Below are 19,588 nucleotides of genomic sequence, written 5' to 3'. Positions count from 1 at the left end.
GGATTATAAATCAAATTTACTGCAGTAGCCCAGTTTAGAGAGGTAGAAGTAAGAGGACATAAAGAGATCTCTACATTCTTTTCTTTTACCTTATATCATTTGGTTATTACCTTTTTTTCACCTTTCCAAAAAAAAAATCCATTAATCATATATATATATGTATCTCTCTCTGTCTCCTCTTCTAATATCTTCAGAAATGGAAGGAGGATATGGAACACTCCAATATCTGCAAGAAAGATTTCTTCATTATAAAATTTGGCACGCTTGAGTGAGGATTTGTTGGATTGGTCAGCTTTGAGGAGGAAAGCTCTTGTCTTTTAGAAAGAAAACAAGGAGATGGAAGACACCAGATCTTGAATTGTATTATGAAATGAAAAGACAGTAAAGGTGAACCAAGAACAAACACTCATCTCACAGGCATGTCATTGTTTACCTGGGAAATGGCACAGCAATCCATGTTTGAGGCTTCCCAAGAGATCCCCCATTTACAATTCCAAACACTTAAACCTTTGACCGATTTGTTCACACAACAATGTACTTTGTGACAACACAATGAGTAGTAGCAATGGTTACTTATATCATGTGTGCTCAACTAAGAAGCACCAAACAATATGAACATCTCGTCCGATGAGGATGATCTGTTCTGACTCCATTTATTCTAAGAACTTGAGCTGTTGATAGTTTAGTATGAGATGAAAAATGGAGGATGCAACTCAGTTGCTGACCTCTGACACTTGAGGTTTTCACTATTACTGAACTCAGTGAGAGACAGTCCTGTGTTTAGTACATGAACAGTTGAATGAACCTTTTTAGCGACCTTTCAGCAACTCGTACTGTTCTTTTGCTCTCACAGGTTTACTGCATCAACATACAAGTCAACAGTGGTATGTAGCAATGTTGGACATGCCCGGTGGAGCTGCAGAGTTGACCTGAGGTCTCGCAGACTTCTGCTGTTACGCAAGTATGCTTGACAGATATATCACAATAAAGATGATCCATCACAATCAAAATTTCTCATAAATACTTCCGAAATAAAATAATCAACCAATCCTCAACACTACCTCAAAAGCTTATCCATTCATTCATGGCTTATCCATTCATGTGTCACGCGAGCTATATTGACGATCACTCTACATCACTTGACGGATCTAAAAAAACCCCAAAATGATTGCCTGGATCATTTTATTTTGAACAATTTGATCATTGTACGATGACTACAAACAACATGTATTTATCAGATTAAAATGATCATAAAAATCAACCAAAATAAGATTATCAAATATACTATAAACATGCTACATTATGTGCAAAGAATGAACAAAATCAAGATATTCGGACACGCATAAATATTACACAGCTTAATTGGTGTTTCAAAATTGAATCAAATAAAGTCATGAGCACCCCCTACCCGTTGTCTTTGAATTTACTCATTTAATCTTTCAGCTCACAGAATACAATATTCAACACAATGGGAAAAAAGAACTGGAAATACAATTAAGTTTGGGAGGCAAGCTTCCATGTTTCTGCAGTTCCTCGGCATCATCCAGCAGTTGAAAGATCAGAGCAAACTACAGTCGAGGGGTTTGCAGGCAGACACGGTGAGAGAATTCAGGAACACTGATGTATCCACGGGTCAAAAGTTTAGCAAAACTAGGATGCCAAAACTTGAATCTGGCTTAAGTAGTCATTCATGACCTCTGCATTCTTAACCAAAATCTGATGGCCAATCAGTTCTCCAATGCAAGACTTGCTGCGAAATGGGGTTAACCAGAGTTTGTAAGTCGAGTCTTCCTACAAGTTGAATCTGAGGATGTAGTCAGTGTAACTTCAGGCGATAAGACTTGAGTTAGTCCACCGTATACACTTACAGTTCTGCATTGCACATCATAGTAATATGTAACTATGCAACTTATGGATCAACCAAATGACTATCAAATATTAATATTGTTAGGCATATATATATATATAAGCAACCAAATGACTAACCTTGTCCATACATAAAAATGCAGCACAAAACACAAGGCATCTGTCAATCAGAACTGTGAATTGCTGAGAAATGTGACCATGCATCTGGCACTCTGAAACATTTTGTCTACCCTCTGCCACACTGAGCTTTGCACTTCAAGAAGCTTCTTTGCTTTCTCTTGTAATGTTGAATGACGTCGCACTGTTTCACCATGAATCTGGTTTGCAAAAAAAAATGAAGAAAATATAGTGCATTAATACAAACCTATAAATTCATCTAGACAACTCCTATAACCGCAGAAGAAACAGTCCTCAAGACATGATGGTTTTGAGAAAAAAAACCTAGAAACAATTTTGGCATATTCAATATGAGAATGGTTAGAGACATCTATTATAGACCTTAGTAGTCGGTAAATAAATCAGCTCATGTACCACTTGAACAAATACAGTCTCATGTAAATAAATCTTTGTTTTCCTTAACCTAACGTCTTAATTCATTACATAGATGCATAGAAGATTTTTTTAAAACTTCCTGTTGGATAAAGCAAAGATGTTTTTTGCTTTTTTTTTAATTTTACTTATAGGCAAAAACACCATCTTCATGGTGTATGCGGCCATATGAATGCACAAATATACAATACATGCACATGCCCAGATATACAATACACACACAAGAAGAAAATCATCATCTTCATGGTGTGCAAATGGTGCATACACAACCAGTTAGTATTTTGTGGTCAAAAATCATTTTTCTTAAATCTTTAAGCCATAAAAACCTCAGCTGCAGTTACAAGTTATATAAGTCGTGGCCCAGATAAAAACATACCTTCAGAAACAATTTAATAACAGCTTGAATAAATTCAAAGTTATTCCTGCTGGAAACCTCATGAATGAAGTAGTCCAACAACATTCCAATAGACTCTAGTTCTGATCTCTCATCTACACTTTCCATGTCATCATCATCATCATCATCGATAATCTGTAACATACGGAGTTCCAAATCCAGACTCGAGGGAGATAAACCTTTAATATAATCTGTGAATGCTGAAACTGCAATCGAACAAGTACAAAAAGCTCAACCATGTGAATCAAAAAATAATCAGCAATATAACACTAAAAAGAACGAAAATTGCAAGATTCCATAGTAATAGTAAATGCCACAGGATAGCACCATGGTGGAAGAGGAGAATTCTAAGAAGCTTCACCATGATATTTGTGCAGTTCTCCATACACGAGATAGAAAATGACACTTGACAATTTGCTGACGACCAGCAACAGAATCATAGGAAAGTCTCAAACCAAGTGCTTATGTAAAAATGCAATTGCAAACATAAGTGAAGTGCCAGGGTATATTGAGATTGCAACTCCTAAATCAGGAGTCACTTTTACCATCTACTTTTGATTTGTTCATGTCCTCGTATATTTTGAACATAACCTAATAATACAGATAGCAAAAAATCCAAAATTAACAAATGCTCAGTTGACAGGCCCTGGGTTAACATCAGAAGGATTCAAGAACAATATGCACTGGAAGAAGAAAAAGATATTCCAACACTGAGATGACTAATTTTGCCCAATCCATCATTTTAGCCCAAAGCACCCAGTTCAACAGACATCACATAGCCGTTAGGGGTGCTACATGCATAAGCATAAAAGGGAAGCAAAACTAATATCCACGTTAGATACTGTATCCAACTAAGTAAGATAGGCATACTTAATATCATAAGCAAATGGTTTACTGACTTTCAGTAAGGTGAAAGCTTATGTGCATGGATTGCAATTTTGGCTGAACCAGTCGATACTGAGTGGTATTTACAGGTCCAGGCATGATCTGGTACATGGACTGCCATCATTTCGGGCAGTCCGGTCCATACGTAATTAGGGCTAGCAATCTTCTCCATATGTGTGGAGCCGAAATCATGAGTCCTCTTCTCCATATGCATGGAGCCCATTGCCATCCGCCGTTGCCTGCATCTCTATCACCCACCACATACCACTGACCTCAGGTATGCTTCCTCCTCTTTCTCTTCCTCCACCACCTTCTCTTCTTCCTCTTTGGTACATACTGAAAAACCGAGTGTTGATACACCAGTAAGGCAATACGTACTGGTCTGACCTAGGATGAGATTCCATTCCTTGCTTATGTGAACATTAATTAGTATATATCAAAAGACTGGCTATACAAAGGAAACAAAATCTACTTAATTCTGCTGCAGAAACTAATGCAGTTAAATGCTGGAAACCAAAACACATCATAAAAAGACAGAACCCATAGGTTAACAACTGAGGAATTCTGATACCTATTACTTCTCAAACTTTGTTAGCAATTATATCGTGGGGAACTTACAATTCTTCGTCTCCATACAAGAATGCAGTAACAGAATAAATTGTGAAGCAAGGTCCAACTTCTTCTTTTCAGTCATCTTCTTTTCCGTATCCTTTTCTTCAGTAGCTTCACCATTGGGCTTAAATAATATTTCCCCAGAAAGAGATGGAATTGAGGGCAAAAAGAAAGGTGCCTTTTCTGGCTTTTTTGGTGGCTCAACTGGCTTGTTACGAGCCTGGAGTTCAGGAGAAAATAAGTAAGACATCTGAGGCATGAGCCAAAAATCACTTGCAAAGTCACTAGCAACCCTGAGCAAACCACAGGTTAATAACATAAGGAATAGGTAAGGCAGGTAATTCCCTTTGAAAGGAAATACCAGCCTGCTTTAAAAGGGGCTGCATGTTCTACAGCTAAATTCATTAACTTCAACAAGAACAAACTAACCTTTATAATGTCCAAATTAGTTAGATTTTGCCATTGGCTCCTAGGAAGCAAGGACAGTGTAATAAGCTTAGGCAACTGTTTATCAAGATGAGGAACAGGATAGGCGTTCTGTATTTGATTTAGATCCCCAGCTTTAAGCAATTTTTCCTCATCGGATCCTTCTTTTGGAGCAACAGATGGCATTTGAACATTCCTAACTTGTTCTCCACTTGCATAAGATTCCACCTTGGTGGATCCAGAGAACATAGTCTGGTTAACCCTGCAACATATGATGTACGGAAGTCTTGAGAGTACATAATAACAGTATAATTTCAAGCAAAAGTTTTGAGAGTACAGAATAGATCTGCTGTTGTATGAAAATATTGAGGGCAAAAAAGAAAATCCAGAATACTTATACATGGAATAAAAGAATGCAGCAGATCCAGAAAGAGAATACTAAAAAACCACACAGTTCACATAAAATTTGCTGTCAGCACTAAAACCCAGCCACATAAGAGAAACAATAATAGTGTATAGGTGCATGATATATCATAAAATTATTAAATAAAATGAATATATCAAATAATGGTATCTTTGAATTTTCTTTCCAATTTGAACCTGTATTTACTAATTGCAGCTTAGGGTGATTGCCAAACAAGGTTTTTAATCTCAATCTGGTACCTGTTTCAGTAATTTACTGGACAGGTATGGCACCAGTTTACCAGTACCACATGATATCAACTTAAGAAAATATTAAAAATATAAATACCAACCAATACTGGATCATATGGTCCAATCCTGGTCCTTCCTCAAGTTAGCAAATACAGGTTGGTATAGACTAGACAGATCAGTATTTGAAACCATGTTGCAAAAATCTTAAGAATGTCTTAAACCACACTATACTTTACCCTAGAAGGATAAACCCAATAAGTAAAGAAAAAAGTTTTGGTAACTCAAACCCTGATTACCTAGGTTACAAAAGAGCAGCCTTATCATTGTATCAAAGCTCGCCCTCACTCTATTTCTACATAAATGTATGAAAGCTTCTGTTACATAGTACGTGTAGCATATATCACTGATAAATAAGAACTTAAAAGTTCAAACCTTATCTTTCAATATCAAAGTTCAATGCACATAGACCAACAGAAGACTTACCAAAGGTATACACCATTTTGATCAACATGAGAGGTTGCCAAAACATCCATTGAAGGAGACAGAGATAATGCTGTTATAGGAACATCAACATGTATTGCATCTATTTGCCTTGCCAATATGACATCCCAAATTCTAAGACTTCCATCCATACTCGAAGATAAAAGCCACTTCCCATCCTCACTAAAACACAAGTCAGTGACACGGTCTGTGTGGCCTTCAAACTTACGAACCATCCTCAGCGCTAGAACATCGTACAGCCGGAGAACCATATCATCTGCTACAGTTGCCAACAGACCTAAAAGATAAAATCATGTTTTTTTGTCAAATCATATGCTCCTGAAGGAAAACTCGAACACTGCACAAAAAAAAAAGTTACCATTTGTTCGGTGATATGCAAACTTAATGACATGTTGTCCAACTTTCCAACTGGATCTTAGTTCACAACCTTTGAAATCCCAGACCTGCAGAATATACAGGATTTGTGACCGAAAGAAATTCAACCATGCAAGTTAAATTTGACCTATGGTACAATGTGAGAATAGGTGGCATTCATATCCTACCAACCAATCCTTATGACTGTTAATATGGAGGATGTTGAGACAAAAACTTTGAAAGAGAACTGCCGTATGTAGAATCAGAAAATTTAGCACTTAGCATCAGTTATTTTAGCTGTTGGATAAAGCACATGCATTGAAGATGACAGAAGCAAATAGGTCAAACCTTAATTTCTAAATACTGAAGCTGATATAGAGTTTTGACTATATCCTAAAAGTTTGGCCAGTATTTTGGAATGCATATCTTCAATCCAACATGAACTGGGGCTTGTCATGCCAATCAGCAAACTGAGGTTAAAATATACCATGACAGACTTGTCAACATGTGTCTAGGCAAATTTTTTACCTGTACCAATAGACATGACATAAAGATTCCTTGCCTTGCCAGAAGGGTATGAACATGCTCCCATTCCATGACAAGGCAATCCTTCACATGAATCGTCTGATAGAATCATCTGATTCCAGAACAAGAACATTAATTAGGTAGAAAAATCCCTAACTGTTAATGTCACTATAAAGTACAATGCAAATCCACCTAGAGGCATTTGAATTACCCCAACTAGATACCAGATCATGTAATACTTCATATGCATAGGAAGGGTGTGCATTATACTTCATAACAATATTAACAAGCATTTAGGTGACGTTGGGATCGTAATCATCTATAAGTCTATCATAACTTAGTACTTGTCCATACATTCATCTTCTCTAATTTACTGCAAAGCACATAGATTACATACTACTCAAATCATTATCTTTTTAACTTAATGAAGTCCCTGACTTTCTTGGACATCTTAATAGACTGAACTCTGAAGCACTTAAACTAATCTCTCGTGATCTAGGGCCAAAAAGGATTATGCAAGAGAACTGGAAGGAAAACCACTTTAGGCTAATTACCATTACCTTCTAGACAACTTACAAACCAAAATGAGTTTACCATAAAAAAATTGACAGCTCCTAGTTTTCAGTAGTGGTGTTGTGAAGAAGCCCAATGGCAGAAAAGGATTCATGTGGATGTCCCAAATAGTTGAGACATTACAGCTTCTTGTTGTTGTACCAATAAACCATAGTAACATGTAGGACACCAACTATATAGGCACAAATAATACTATCCTCAAAAACATACATATCAACTCAAAATTCTCAGTGCAGACAGCAAGCACACCTTGATGTCACCATTATACCCTGCGCTTATCAGTGTGCTGTTTGTAGCATCACAAGCAACTCCAACCACTTCCCCATCGTGTGCATAGTGTCGTGCTTCAAAGATATCTACATAAGTACCTCGGCTGATTCCTGATTGGAGGTTAAACCGTTCGATCCAACCACCTTGAGTACCCAAGACAGCAAAATTACCACAAGCACTTATTGCACAAGCCTGAAACACACCAATTAGATAATCAGATTAAATTCATCATAAATTTCAATTTACAAAGACATTGGCAAAGGTTTTTCAATTTAGTTAGTGAGAAAATTCATCTTCAAATTCAGGGTTCCAACTGAACAAAGCGAAAAAAGAGTGATTTTTTAAATCACTTCACAAGACTATACCTTAACAGGAGTTCGGACACCAGCAGATGGTGACAGAATATGCTCGCCAAGAACAAAGTTTTGAAGCCGCCAAACATAAGCTTGTGGTGTATCCATATGGCAAGTAACAACATTGCACCAATCACGTTCACGGATCTCGGCTGAAATTGGTAAAATACAAAATCATAAAATAGAACTTGGCCATTTTAAAGAATCCAATTTTTGTTTTGTTAGACTGAAAAAAACGAATGCATGCTAAGATACTTGCAAGAAAATCATACGAAATAAAGTTTAGCAGTGATTATATAGAAGACGCAAAATGTAGGCGTCAATTCATGGACAAATTTCAGCAGCATGAACGCGCCTAAGCAAAGACAGATTCGTCAAGACTAAGGTTCAGCATAAGGAAGTTATGGTCCTTGTCAAGCAGGTTCAGATTGCCCATGATTGATATAATCTACATAGCTTTAGCAAAATAAATAATGCTAAATAAATAAAAATAAATGGAAGATTGGTGCACATCCATGGGGTAGCAAATGAAAAACAAAATAGTAAGGGAGATAACTTGTAATTCAGCAATTGAAGTTAATATTTATCCCAACGAAGTGAGTGGGGAAACACAATGAAACCAATTGAATTCAGTAAAACAATCTCATTCTGTCGCCAGGTTACATTGTCAAAGAAGAAACAAATGCCTAGTAAATAAAACACAAAAAAAAATTCATAATTAATATGACTCTCAAATGCATCACAGTGAAAAAAAAAACTTGTGCTAAAATTTCTACAGGAATATTGGGACATGCTAAAATAATGACAGAGGGTATTGTGCACATAATTTATACATTCCCATCTCTAGCAAAGTAAACAAACAACAAGACTAAGATATTTGGTTAACTAAATATCACTTTCTCAAATTCTCAGGCTTGAGTAATAAATTATTTAATTCAGTATTAGACATGAAATGTATTTTCCTAATGAAGTTAATACTAGACAATTAATTCTAGGATAAGTCTTCTAGCAGAAATAACTAGAAAAAATATTGAACATTCACCATTAGAATGTAAAATTCAATGTGAAACCAAATGCAGCGAGTTGTTTCCAAAAAAAGACTCAAGGTAGACACTCTTTATTTGGAAGTCTTCATGAATATTATCAAAAAAGGTATTCATAAATGGGTCCATGCCGAAAATGACATTTATCAGAGTCGTTTATCAAAGAACAATTCGTACCAAAATCGAATGCAATAACAGGCTTCAACTTGATTTCTTCTTCCTAAAGAATACAACCAGAAAGGAACTGATAAGTGAAGACTCAGACCTTTTACAAGATCCAACACAAAAAATAAACAAATCAGGGATATTCAGAAAACAGAAACTTCCACAGAATACCTTTGTCCTAAGCTTCTTTGCTCTTTTAGTTACATGTCGCTGAGAAAGCTCCCTACTTTGTTGATCCTGTTCAACGAATATGAACAACACATAGCAAGTAAGATACTAAGTATAAAATTCAGCTAATGAAGCACCGAACAGGTTAAAAGCATGGTCTTAATAAAAATATTTGATTCTAAAAACAACTTATCCAGTTGCTGTGAGCATACATGTTCTGCAATGTTAAGGGAATAATGTCAATCTGGTTTATCACTTTATTACAATAGACTATTTCTATAATACCAATAAGCATGTCAGAAATGTTTTGGCCTGAGATCAACCAATGCAGGCAAATAGAAAAGCTACACTGATGCTCTGACATTTGCTGAATAAAATGCAAAATGCATCAGATCAACAACCACTCCAGACAACTCCTAGAATTAAAAGAAAGAAATCATATTTGTACAGTAGCTAATTGAAACTTAGAAACTAAATGCCAAAAAGACTGACCACAAACTATCTAATGTACTAGTTGACCCTAGTTCAAATAAGCCAGTAAGATTAATCCCAAAGAAAAAGGAGGAGCCTAATGCTAATAGAAAAGTGGCATACCTGAATAACTGAGAAAAGGCGGAAAGCACGATCTTGACCAGCAGATAAAATATGTCTTCCATTTCCATAAAATCTGACATCATCACAGATTCATTATATTATTCAAGTTAATCATTTAAAAAACAATACTTCCTTGCAATTCCATCTTGTCCCACCTAGAGTCTAGTCTGACAGTCCAAAAAAATTTGAACACTGATATTGGGAGAGGAAAAGAATAGAAAACGTTTTACATCAAAAACAGCAAATCAATCTCCTCGATGATAATAAAACATGAGAAAGAAACAGTTAAAAGGAATCTCATTATGGTTAAACAACATTAAATTGCTATACTAACCTTACTAGGCACATATGTATGTTTATAATGACACATAGTCAGATCCTAGAGATATATTGTGCAGCCATATTGGTCATATAATTTATAATTGTACAGCCATGATGGCCATATGTAATCCAATCAAAAACCACACTAGTTTCCCATGACTACTGATAATCTAACAGAAATTTGAAACGACAAAACAGAGTAAAAAACAAAACAAAAAATTAATTTCCCGGCATGGAAAACTGTGAAGCTGCATAAGAAAAAGAGTCACTTGTCAAAATAATCTTACTTGAAATGTAGAGAAGAAAAGGGCTTTGGGCAGAGACCCTTATCAATATTAAGCAAAAATATTACTAACAAATAAGGATGTCCAGATCAGGGTTCTCAATTTCGATGTATACCGCCCAATACGGACAGTACGTACCAGTTCGAGAGGATATCAATACACGGACCACCCTCCACCGAGTGGTACCAGTGTTTTGACCAGTACCGAGGCGTACCAACCAGTACCACCCCGGATTTCGATCGTTACCGAGGCATACCAGGGCGTACCGACAGTACATACCCGTTATGTACCATACCGAACAGAGCTCGATATGCCGGTACGGATCAGTATTCAAAACCCTCCAGATGATAAATAAGGCACTGTCAATAAATAGGGTAGTAATTAAAATCATAAAACAAGAAAATACATTGGAACTTTTTGTTTTCACCTTAAGCATAGAGGTGGAGCACTATGACCACTTCGAAAGCGTAAAAGACGAGCATCCCCATCGCTTGTATCAAAAATCCACATCTGTGACAAATGACCCAAAAGTTATGGAGCAAAAGAAGAAAGCCTCTATTACTTCTAAGCAGTCAGAAAACAAAGAATTAATGTAAAACATTCACAAAGAATAGCAAAGATTACTTTGTAAAAAATAGAAACCTAAACACATATCCAAGTTGACATAAAATCACTGATATACATGAATGATGGATTAATGGAATAATGGTGTACATTTTGGCAGGTACGCTCAACTATTGGCCACATAAACTACCCTTTTGGCTAAACAAGAAAGAGAAAAAAGAAAATGCAAACAAATTGTTGTCCATTCTCTATAACCTTCACAATTGACTACAAGCCACATGGAAGCTAGAAAATGTTTAGGACTCTTGTCACGATGGATAACTGATGCAATCCTATTCTCAAGCAATGCATATTAAAATACCAATTTCATTGAGATACCAATTTATATATACCCACCCTCCTAGTGGGCCTAATACACACACAAAATGCCCAATATGAGATTAGGTAAATAATAACTAGAGCTAACAAAATTAAAGAAAAGGATTATACAAAATTGTAGCAGCATTTAAAATTATTAATTTAAAATGATACCTTAATTGAATTGTCTGCTGCTGAACTCATCAAAACAGGTTCATTGGCAAAAAAATGGAGCGAAATAATTGATCCATCATGAGCATCCCTTATAACTGAATGAAGTCTTCTTTTCTCCAGATTCCATATGCTTATAACACCTGATGAACCCCCAGATGCTAGAAGAGGCTGCCCATCTAACATAGTAAAAAGAAGTATATTAAAGACAAGATCACTGCCTTCATGTTATAAGTTACTGAAATTTGTGCTATTTGTCAGGATGTACAGTAGAATTATTCTGGTAAATTTTTAAACAGAACATATTACCAAAGTATGATGTCCAATAATAGCAACTCACTTCAAACAAAGCCAGATTGGATATACTAATTAAATTACCAAGGATTGCCATTTTGTGTACCGGTCACTGGCCAAACTGGTACATACGCTGTACATATCAGTATACTGACACACAGTACACCTGTATGTACTGGTATCTTGAAGATAAAGAAGGAGGAGGAGAAGATGAAGGCACATTGGAGGAAGAGGAGGAAGGAGAAAGAGGAAGAAGGAGAGAACGTGGTAGAGGAAGAGGAGGAAGGAGGAGGAAGAACAAGAAGAAGAGAAGGAAGAAGAGAAAAATTCATCATTGTCAACGCCAAACATGTTTAAGCTCTCTAAGGCTTTATTTATAGATCAACTGTTCAATCATTACTACGTTAGGATAAGACAAGGACTTGATCTCATCCTCTCCCAGTTCAAAGACATATAAAACTTCCTAAAGATAAAATCTTGTCGAAAGGGTGATACATTAAGACTTATCAACCAAACCCAACATTTAAAGCTGATAAAAAAATTTCTTAAAAACTTTAAAGAATTAAAAAATATATATTCAGACTCAATCAATCGGAAAAAAATCTTGGATTGGGCTACATTAGAAATGGACTGTGTAAAAGAGAAATAATAATTATAACATTATTGCCATGATCCATTAAACAATAGATTTTACATTAAAATAAATGTAAAACACATCAAATAGACAATTAGCAGCACCAGATTCAGTAACTTTTCACAGATTTTGCTTAATCCACTAAATCCATAAGCATCATTCTTGAGTGCTCATGACATGATGGAAAAAGATTTCTCTTTTCCAAACAGAAAATTTCTGTGTAAATTTAGATTTTATGGATTTATCCAAACCTGTTATTGCAAATTAGTAGCAAAAAAGCAAGGTCTTCCCAGAAGCTTTTTGATAACAAACAAGGATTTTGTCCACAAAACCAATAGATGTGTATAAGGGTAAGAGCCAATTGCCTAAGAAAAATATACAGCAAGAAGAAACATGACTAAGTTTAAGTTCTATCATAACAACTGGCACCAAGTTATTTAACAAGTAACAACTTATCAGTTAAAGAACACATAAGTGAAACCAAGTACCAGTTCTGAATGATAAGGCAGTCACAGCACCACGTGTAGAATGTGTGAAGGAAACCAATTCTTCGTCATAACGCACATTATGGACATGAATGGTTCCATCGGAGCAGCCAATTGCAACTACATCAAGTGCAGGTGAGGCAACACAACTACAAACAGATGAACTCCATCCTTTAAATTCAAAAAGCTTTTTCTTTGTGCTGATGTTCCATAACTGCAACTGACCTTCATGACTACCAATAATAACCTGATTTAAGTATAACATTTAGTTTCTTGATAAAAGGTCATATTCAAAGTCAAATCTCATTTAGCTAGCATTAGTGGCAGGAACAAGTTATCAGCAACCTTGTTAAGGTAAGTATCTGGGTGCATAATACAACTTGGGGAGAATTTGTCATCCAACAGAATATGCCCAACTGGTTCATGGTTCAGCTCCATTCCTCTGAAGGACCAAATGAATATATTCCCTTTAACATCAATACTCAAGACATGATCTCCAAATACGAGCAAAAGATTAACTTTTTCTTCATGTCTGCTCCACGTGGCTATCTGCACAAAATAAGTTAGCGAAATGGCAAAAAAACCTGATTACTACCATTTAAGCTTAGAAGATAAAAATTGTTTCTCTAAAGGTAACAATTGACAGTCAATAAGCATCAAGTAGTCAAAACAAAAGAGGAAGCTCATAGAGCATACTTAGGCAAGGAAATTACTAACTAGATTATACTACATGTAATGCAAAGTAGATTTGAGATTTGAACACGATTTGGTAGAGTTGTTCATTATCATGCTCATTATAGCTGTAATCATCATTGTTGACCAAATTCATCCCATCAATATGGCTGGCTGGATAGCCAAGTTACCCTCATGCCTTGCCCAAATATGATGCACTACATGTTTGGAAGTTTCATGGTGAATATAAAGTTCACTATTGCATTATGATACTGAAACTATTTTAAAAAGGAAATTTGTGTAACATGATATAAACATCATGAACAACAGTGATTACGACAATCAAAATAATGAAATATATAGAAAAGCCTTCAGTTCAAAAATGTGTGGAAGGGTAGATGAACCTTTTTCCACCACTTAGTCATGTTAAGCATCATAATTTAATAGTCAAAGACCAACATGCACTACATCAGTGCTTGTAGTGAAGGGCCTCATCTTCTTTCTCACCCTTTTTATGGAAGATAAACCCAGGCCAGACCTAGATAATACATCAAGTGAAATCACACAAGAAATTTTTATAATCAATAGCCACATGGTTTTTAACCTATGATATCACTATAATTTGTTGATTTTTCTACTCTATGCTCCACGCAACTGCATTTTTTACATACCTTCCTACTTCTTAAGATAACAAGATATCCCAAAACTCAACAGTTATTAGTTTTCAACCCCGTGTCTCAATAAGTAGATAATCCCTAACTGATCAAACTTTGAGACTTTGGAAAAGACAAAATAAGGTATAGCATGTCCTTTTTAAGTTTCTTACTGATTGGCATGAAACATAATCTGACTCACGCATGACACCCAGTTACATGCAAAAGTAAGAGCTTGATTGGGTCCATGCCAATCACACACAGCACGGAGTTAGCACCTATATATATATATATACACACCACAGCTTTCTCAAATATTAGAATATTGACTTGACCAGATCTATAGCTGAACAATTTTATCTTAATTAACCAATACCTGTTAGGTGAAGTTTCATTAAATTACAAAGTTTTAATAATTAAAGAATTCATAAAGGAGAAAGCATAGCTCATAACATGTACTCATGCCAAAGGTTGATCCTCTTCTGAATACAAACCTGATGTGCACGTTTGAAAACTCCAATATTAGTTCCATATGCAGCAAAAGTGTAGTCCTTGTAAGATGCAAGAGCTCTGATCTTCTTTGGCAATTGAGGACCTACCATGAATTTTTTGGCACCATATTCAAAAGAAAAAGGAAAAAGCATTAGCCATAACATAACAAAGTAAAAACTGCAAGGCAAATGTCACAGGGCAATAGAACTTTAAAGAATCAGGTTAGATGAGAAAACATCAAATTTTAAGTGATACATGTCTGAAAAAAAGAAGAATATTTAAGATGTTGAATCTTACCTCCAAGCACCAAAGTCAATTTGGCACACTGTAAGAGAAAGACCAAAGGTTAGATGAGAAAAGAAGATAAAACAATAAATACAATATCAAAAGTGTCACCTTAATGATTGCGATAGTTGTAGAAATAAAAAGTGCTGTCTTGTGCGTATCACCAACTTAAGAATTTTAACATGGCATTTGCATACATGAACAACAGACCCGATGAGAGATATGGATCATGTACATACCTAAAAGTTCATGATAATTGACAATAGATGTATAAAGGCAAAAATGAGAGAATGTCCTAATGAGAAATTATAAACTCGGATTAAAAAGCTACGGTCCAGCAGCAAGGATTCAGAATTGGCCAACAACAATAATGATCAGCCTGATCCATTTCCAGAAGTTCTTGAGTAGGTACACCAACCAGCGATCCTAGCATCGTTAGATATTGAGTACACCAACCAAAGTTAGGGTCTTAGAGGAGGACAAGGAGCAGTAGAAGGGAATAAATGCTCAGACCTATCCCCCAAGAGTAACCAATAAAATTAATGAATCGCAACTCTTCGCACAACAAAGTAGCTTATTGAAGTTTCTTTGAGATGAATCGTTTTTTTTAGTCATGCATATGGAAAACACTACTAATGTCTCTTTTAACAGATGACCCACGTAAATTTGCAGACATAATTCCATATGTAAATCACCCTTTCCATTATGTCTATGAATTCCAAGGACTTCCTTTGTGGTAACAGACTCATACATGTAAGTTCTTGACCTTGAATAGCAACGATTATATCTGTCTCCCGTTAGTGAAGACTCGCTCTAGCGTTACTTTCATCACCACCATCATGGAAGAAGTACATATTCACATAATATTGCAAAAAATTGCCACTTCTCATGTCACTATGTTATGCCCAATGTATTAGTTACTACCAATCTAAATTCAAGACCCTTTTCTGAATGGTTTCCATAGTCAGAATCGACTAACTAGGACAACTCCGATGGAAGATTCAACGTGAGCCCTAATTCTTGAAGAAAAGGAGATATAATAGCGTTCACCCAAGCAGACATTATGGCGCATGTTTCAGAGTACTAAACAAAGGGGATAAAAGAGGCAAAGAAGAGAACAAGTGAAGACAAAACTCACGTTGTAGATCTGCCACGCCTTCTCAACGCTGACGGTGACGAAGGTCTCCGTCCCCAGTCTCTGGATGGCGAAGGGGACGTTGCTGGTGATGTAGCCGATCGCTCGATATGACTCGAATATACCCATCAGTCTCCCCTCCCTTCGTGGATCAGAGGGCGAAGCAAGATGCGAGAGCGAGGCAAGGCTAGAGAAGGGGAGCTCGGCGAAGCCAGCAGCGGGCGGCGGAGAAGAAGCAGCGAACCGCTCAACACCGCAAGCTTTGTTTCGGGGCGCCGCGCGGAGCCGTGGGTTTTAGACGTTAGGTTTTTGGCCGGGGCAGCAAAAGTTTCCCTACTCGCGGACGCTTTATCTAGCTCACCTACGGTGTCATTGGATCTCACTTCGGGCCCCACATCAACGACCAATAGTATACCGTTCGTTCTCGATGCCGAGTACCGATAGTATTATTGGTTAAGAATTGGAAGAGGAGGATCCACTTACGGGTTAAAAAGAACCCGATAAGCGGCTTTACCCGATCCGAATTCCATGAATCGGGTACGGATCCCATATGAACTTGGAACGTTCGTAGATGTAATCGGATCACGAACTCAGTCTCCCATGCGGTCTGACGAAGAACTCACGTACGACTCGAAAGAAATCGAAGGCGTTTCGAAGCGAAGAGCTCAATGGAGATACAGAGAACGCATGAGGAGAACTACGGATGTCTACTACGTTCAAGCGAGTGTCGAAAGATCAGTTTACTATCTCAGTCTGCTGCGTGTGATGTAGCTCTCTTCGTTCTTTTGTGTGTGCATGTGGAGATATCTGGGTTTCTCATCTTTGAACGATTATATTGCTGTGTGTTCTTCTGTTCTTCTATTGCTTGTTGTAAGAAATAGATTTGAGGATCCATGAAACCAAATCTCTTGAGGGGTGGATCGAAGAGTAGCGACTACTGAGTTAAGCATGCAAAGAAAGAGAACAGAATGATAGAATCATGATGTGGCCTTGCTGTGATGTATCCTCCAAATAAATCTGTGTTTGTGTTCAGATAAAAGAACAAAAACAGCAGAAAGGAAAGAGAAAATGACAATAGAAAAGAACAAAAAATACAGACTAAATGGACTACAGCATCATTGCCAGTTACAATCTTCAGCAGACTCCAAGTATGTGATGGAAAGCTTCTCTTCTGATGATGGTAGAATATGAGACCTGGCTGAAATGTAACATGAGGAAACTAATAGCAGCTGACCAATTAGACAGGTTATGTTTGTCACAACATCCTTCATTAAGAACATTATAGATAGGAAAGTAAATGGACATCATAATAGATTTACAAGATGTTCATTACATTCGAATCCAATGGGAATTTTTTCTGCATGAATTGGCAAGAGCAAAAATCATAAATACATTAGATGGATAAAGATCTGATCTTTCATTTTTGTTCCAACATTAGAGAAAGCAGATTTCCTGATTTCATCATAATAAATTCTAGCAGAGTACAAGACAAATATGCAGGATTTTGAATTTGCATCAGAGCATCAGTTCTAAGTAGACAACTATTTCAAGGCTTCTGACAGTTGACCTTTCTTCTGTCAATTTAGCAGTGGCCAAATAGATGCTTCTGAAATCATGCAGATCATTTAAGCCCCCAAAAAATTGCTGCTAAAATCGATTTAGATTGTATTTTAGACATGAAATCTATGCTTGCTTGCATATCAGCATATGTACTTCACACACACAGATTTTGCTTGCATTCACCCAATGTCTACATATTATTCACTTTAATGATGGGAATCTCAAAAGCTAAAAGGGAGTAATGGTATAAACTCCAAAAATCTGCATGATTATTGTGTGCACAGAAGGAGAGGAGATTAGAATGCATTGTTAAGACACTCTTCTAAAACCTGTTCTTGGAGTTTGGCCCTACTTTACACTGCAGTCAACAGTGTGGCTTTTGCTGGCTCCAATGGTGTAACCACCAACCAGTGTTAATGTCTTCCACAGCTTGCCTTCAACATTTCCTGCTCACTGTTCATCCATTGGCAGTGAAATATCTCAAATTTCTATTCATACAAAAAGTTGCTTACTTCCAACTTATTTATGGAAAAAAGAGAAGAAAAAAAGTTTCATCAGTTTTGAAAATCTTATGATAACAATTAGTCTATATCGAAGTGGTTACGATCAAACCTAATATACGTAACTTGACTTTTTCAATCATCAGTGATATGAGACTATCTTTTCATAATATCTCTATGCATCTAATACACAAGAATATTTTCAATATCTCGTCCGCATCTACCTTAATAGTGTGATTCATCCTCATTCAATCAAATCATATCATGACTATCTCAATCCCTTTTTTCTAACTTTTTTTTTTATTTTTGACTCATTTAGATCAATTTTTTGACCATCTAACTCTGATACCATGTTAAAAATTTTACAATGATAAGTCTAAGTTAAATTGGTCGAGATTAATATATATTAGGTCAGATACCAATTCAATTCAAAAGCTTAAGCTTTTAGATTATAGGATAAACCTAATATATATATATATAACATGATTCTTTCGATCATTAGTTATATCTTGAGACAGTCCTCTTAGGATATCTTTTATCATCTTATACATATCAATATTTTAAACAGATAGACAATAAATGATTGGGGACAAAAAGATCAAAAAAATTCAGAGAACAAAATATATTTTGCTCTCTTCCCTTCTAAATTTCACCTCTCTTGTATGGTGGCCTCAGTAACTCATTTATTTCCTTAGACTGTTCCAATTTTTAGATACTAAATTCCACCACTTGATCAGTTTTGTTTATCTCTCCACACTTTTCAGAACCTAAATTTTATCATTTGACTAGACTTCATAGCTGTAAAGAACATAAAAAGAATAAAAATTTCCTTTTTTATCTGTAAAGAAAGTTCCTGACCAGCATATCTATAAAGAACATAAAAAGGATAGAAAATCCTATAAAAATTTCTGATAACAACAATGCCTTGAACACTGACTGGCTGATTTACTGGATAACTCAGCAATATTGGTATCAAACACCACCTAATTTCTTTCTTTCTCCAATCAACATTTTTTAGGTTCTGAAGCTTGAGAGGAACATTCTTCTGTTTCATCTCAAATCACCATGGACATGAACATTGAGTGTTTTCTTTTTTTTCTTTGTCCACAAGAAAAAGATGACTTACAATATTAGTAGTCCCTGGAAATGGGTGCTTATAGGAGTTGTTTGATGGAAAAACAAAGGGAATTAATATCTTTTTTTTGCTGTTGTCAGGCACATAATAAGCAGTCAATGATTGCTTTAATCT

The 19,588-nt window shown here is 36.1% G+C and overlaps 1 protein-coding gene across 1 annotated transcript; it reads right to left on the bottom strand.

Annotated features, from left to right (window-relative positions):
* Window positions 1–1,329: 1,329 nt before the first annotated feature.
* On the bottom strand, window positions 1,330–16,572 carry LOC103978666 (uncharacterized). Its single transcript, XM_009394539.3, has 19 exons — window positions 16,283–16,572; window positions 15,157–15,184; window positions 14,862–14,962; window positions 13,388–13,591; window positions 13,046–13,289; window positions 11,633–11,808; window positions 10,965–11,047; window positions 9,933–10,005; window positions 9,342–9,407; window positions 9,183–9,225; window positions 7,975–8,114; window positions 7,589–7,801; window positions 6,246–6,330; window positions 5,870–6,164; window positions 4,736–4,994; window positions 4,313–4,526; window positions 2,792–3,015; window positions 1,987–2,183; window positions 1,330–1,872 (listed from the first exon to the last, which is right to left on the bottom strand). The coding sequence occupies exons 1-18, from the start codon at window positions 16,406–16,408 to the stop codon at window positions 2,034–2,036; spliced, it is 2,724 nt and encodes a 907-aa protein (XP_009392814.2). The 5' UTR covers window positions 16,409–16,572; the 3' UTR covers window positions 1,330–1,872; window positions 1,987–2,033.
* Between the last annotated feature and the right edge of the window lie 3,016 nt (window positions 16,573–19,588).

The sequence above is a fragment of the Musa acuminata genome, chromosome BXJ1-3 (assembly GCF_036884655.1).
Source record: "Musa acuminata AAA Group cultivar baxijiao chromosome BXJ1-3, Cavendish_Baxijiao_AAA, whole genome shotgun sequence".
Lineage (NCBI taxonomy): Eukaryota > Viridiplantae > Streptophyta > Magnoliopsida > Zingiberales > Musaceae > Musa > Musa acuminata.
This window is presented reverse-complemented; position numbering and strand designations above follow the sequence as displayed.

Coding starts and splice junctions, on each gene's coding strand:
- LOC103978666 (XM_009394539.3), bottom strand. CDS start 16,408: ATGGGTATATTCGAGTCATATCGAGCGATCGGCTACATCACCAGCAAC. Junction 9,226..9,341: donor CAAAGAAGCTTAGGACAAAG/GTATTCTGTGGA, acceptor TGTATTCTTTAG/GAAGAAGAAATCAAGTTGAA. Junction 4,527..4,735: donor CTAATTTGGACATTATAAAG/GTTAGTTTGTTC, acceptor CCTGAACTCCAG/GCTCGTAACAAGCCAGTTGA.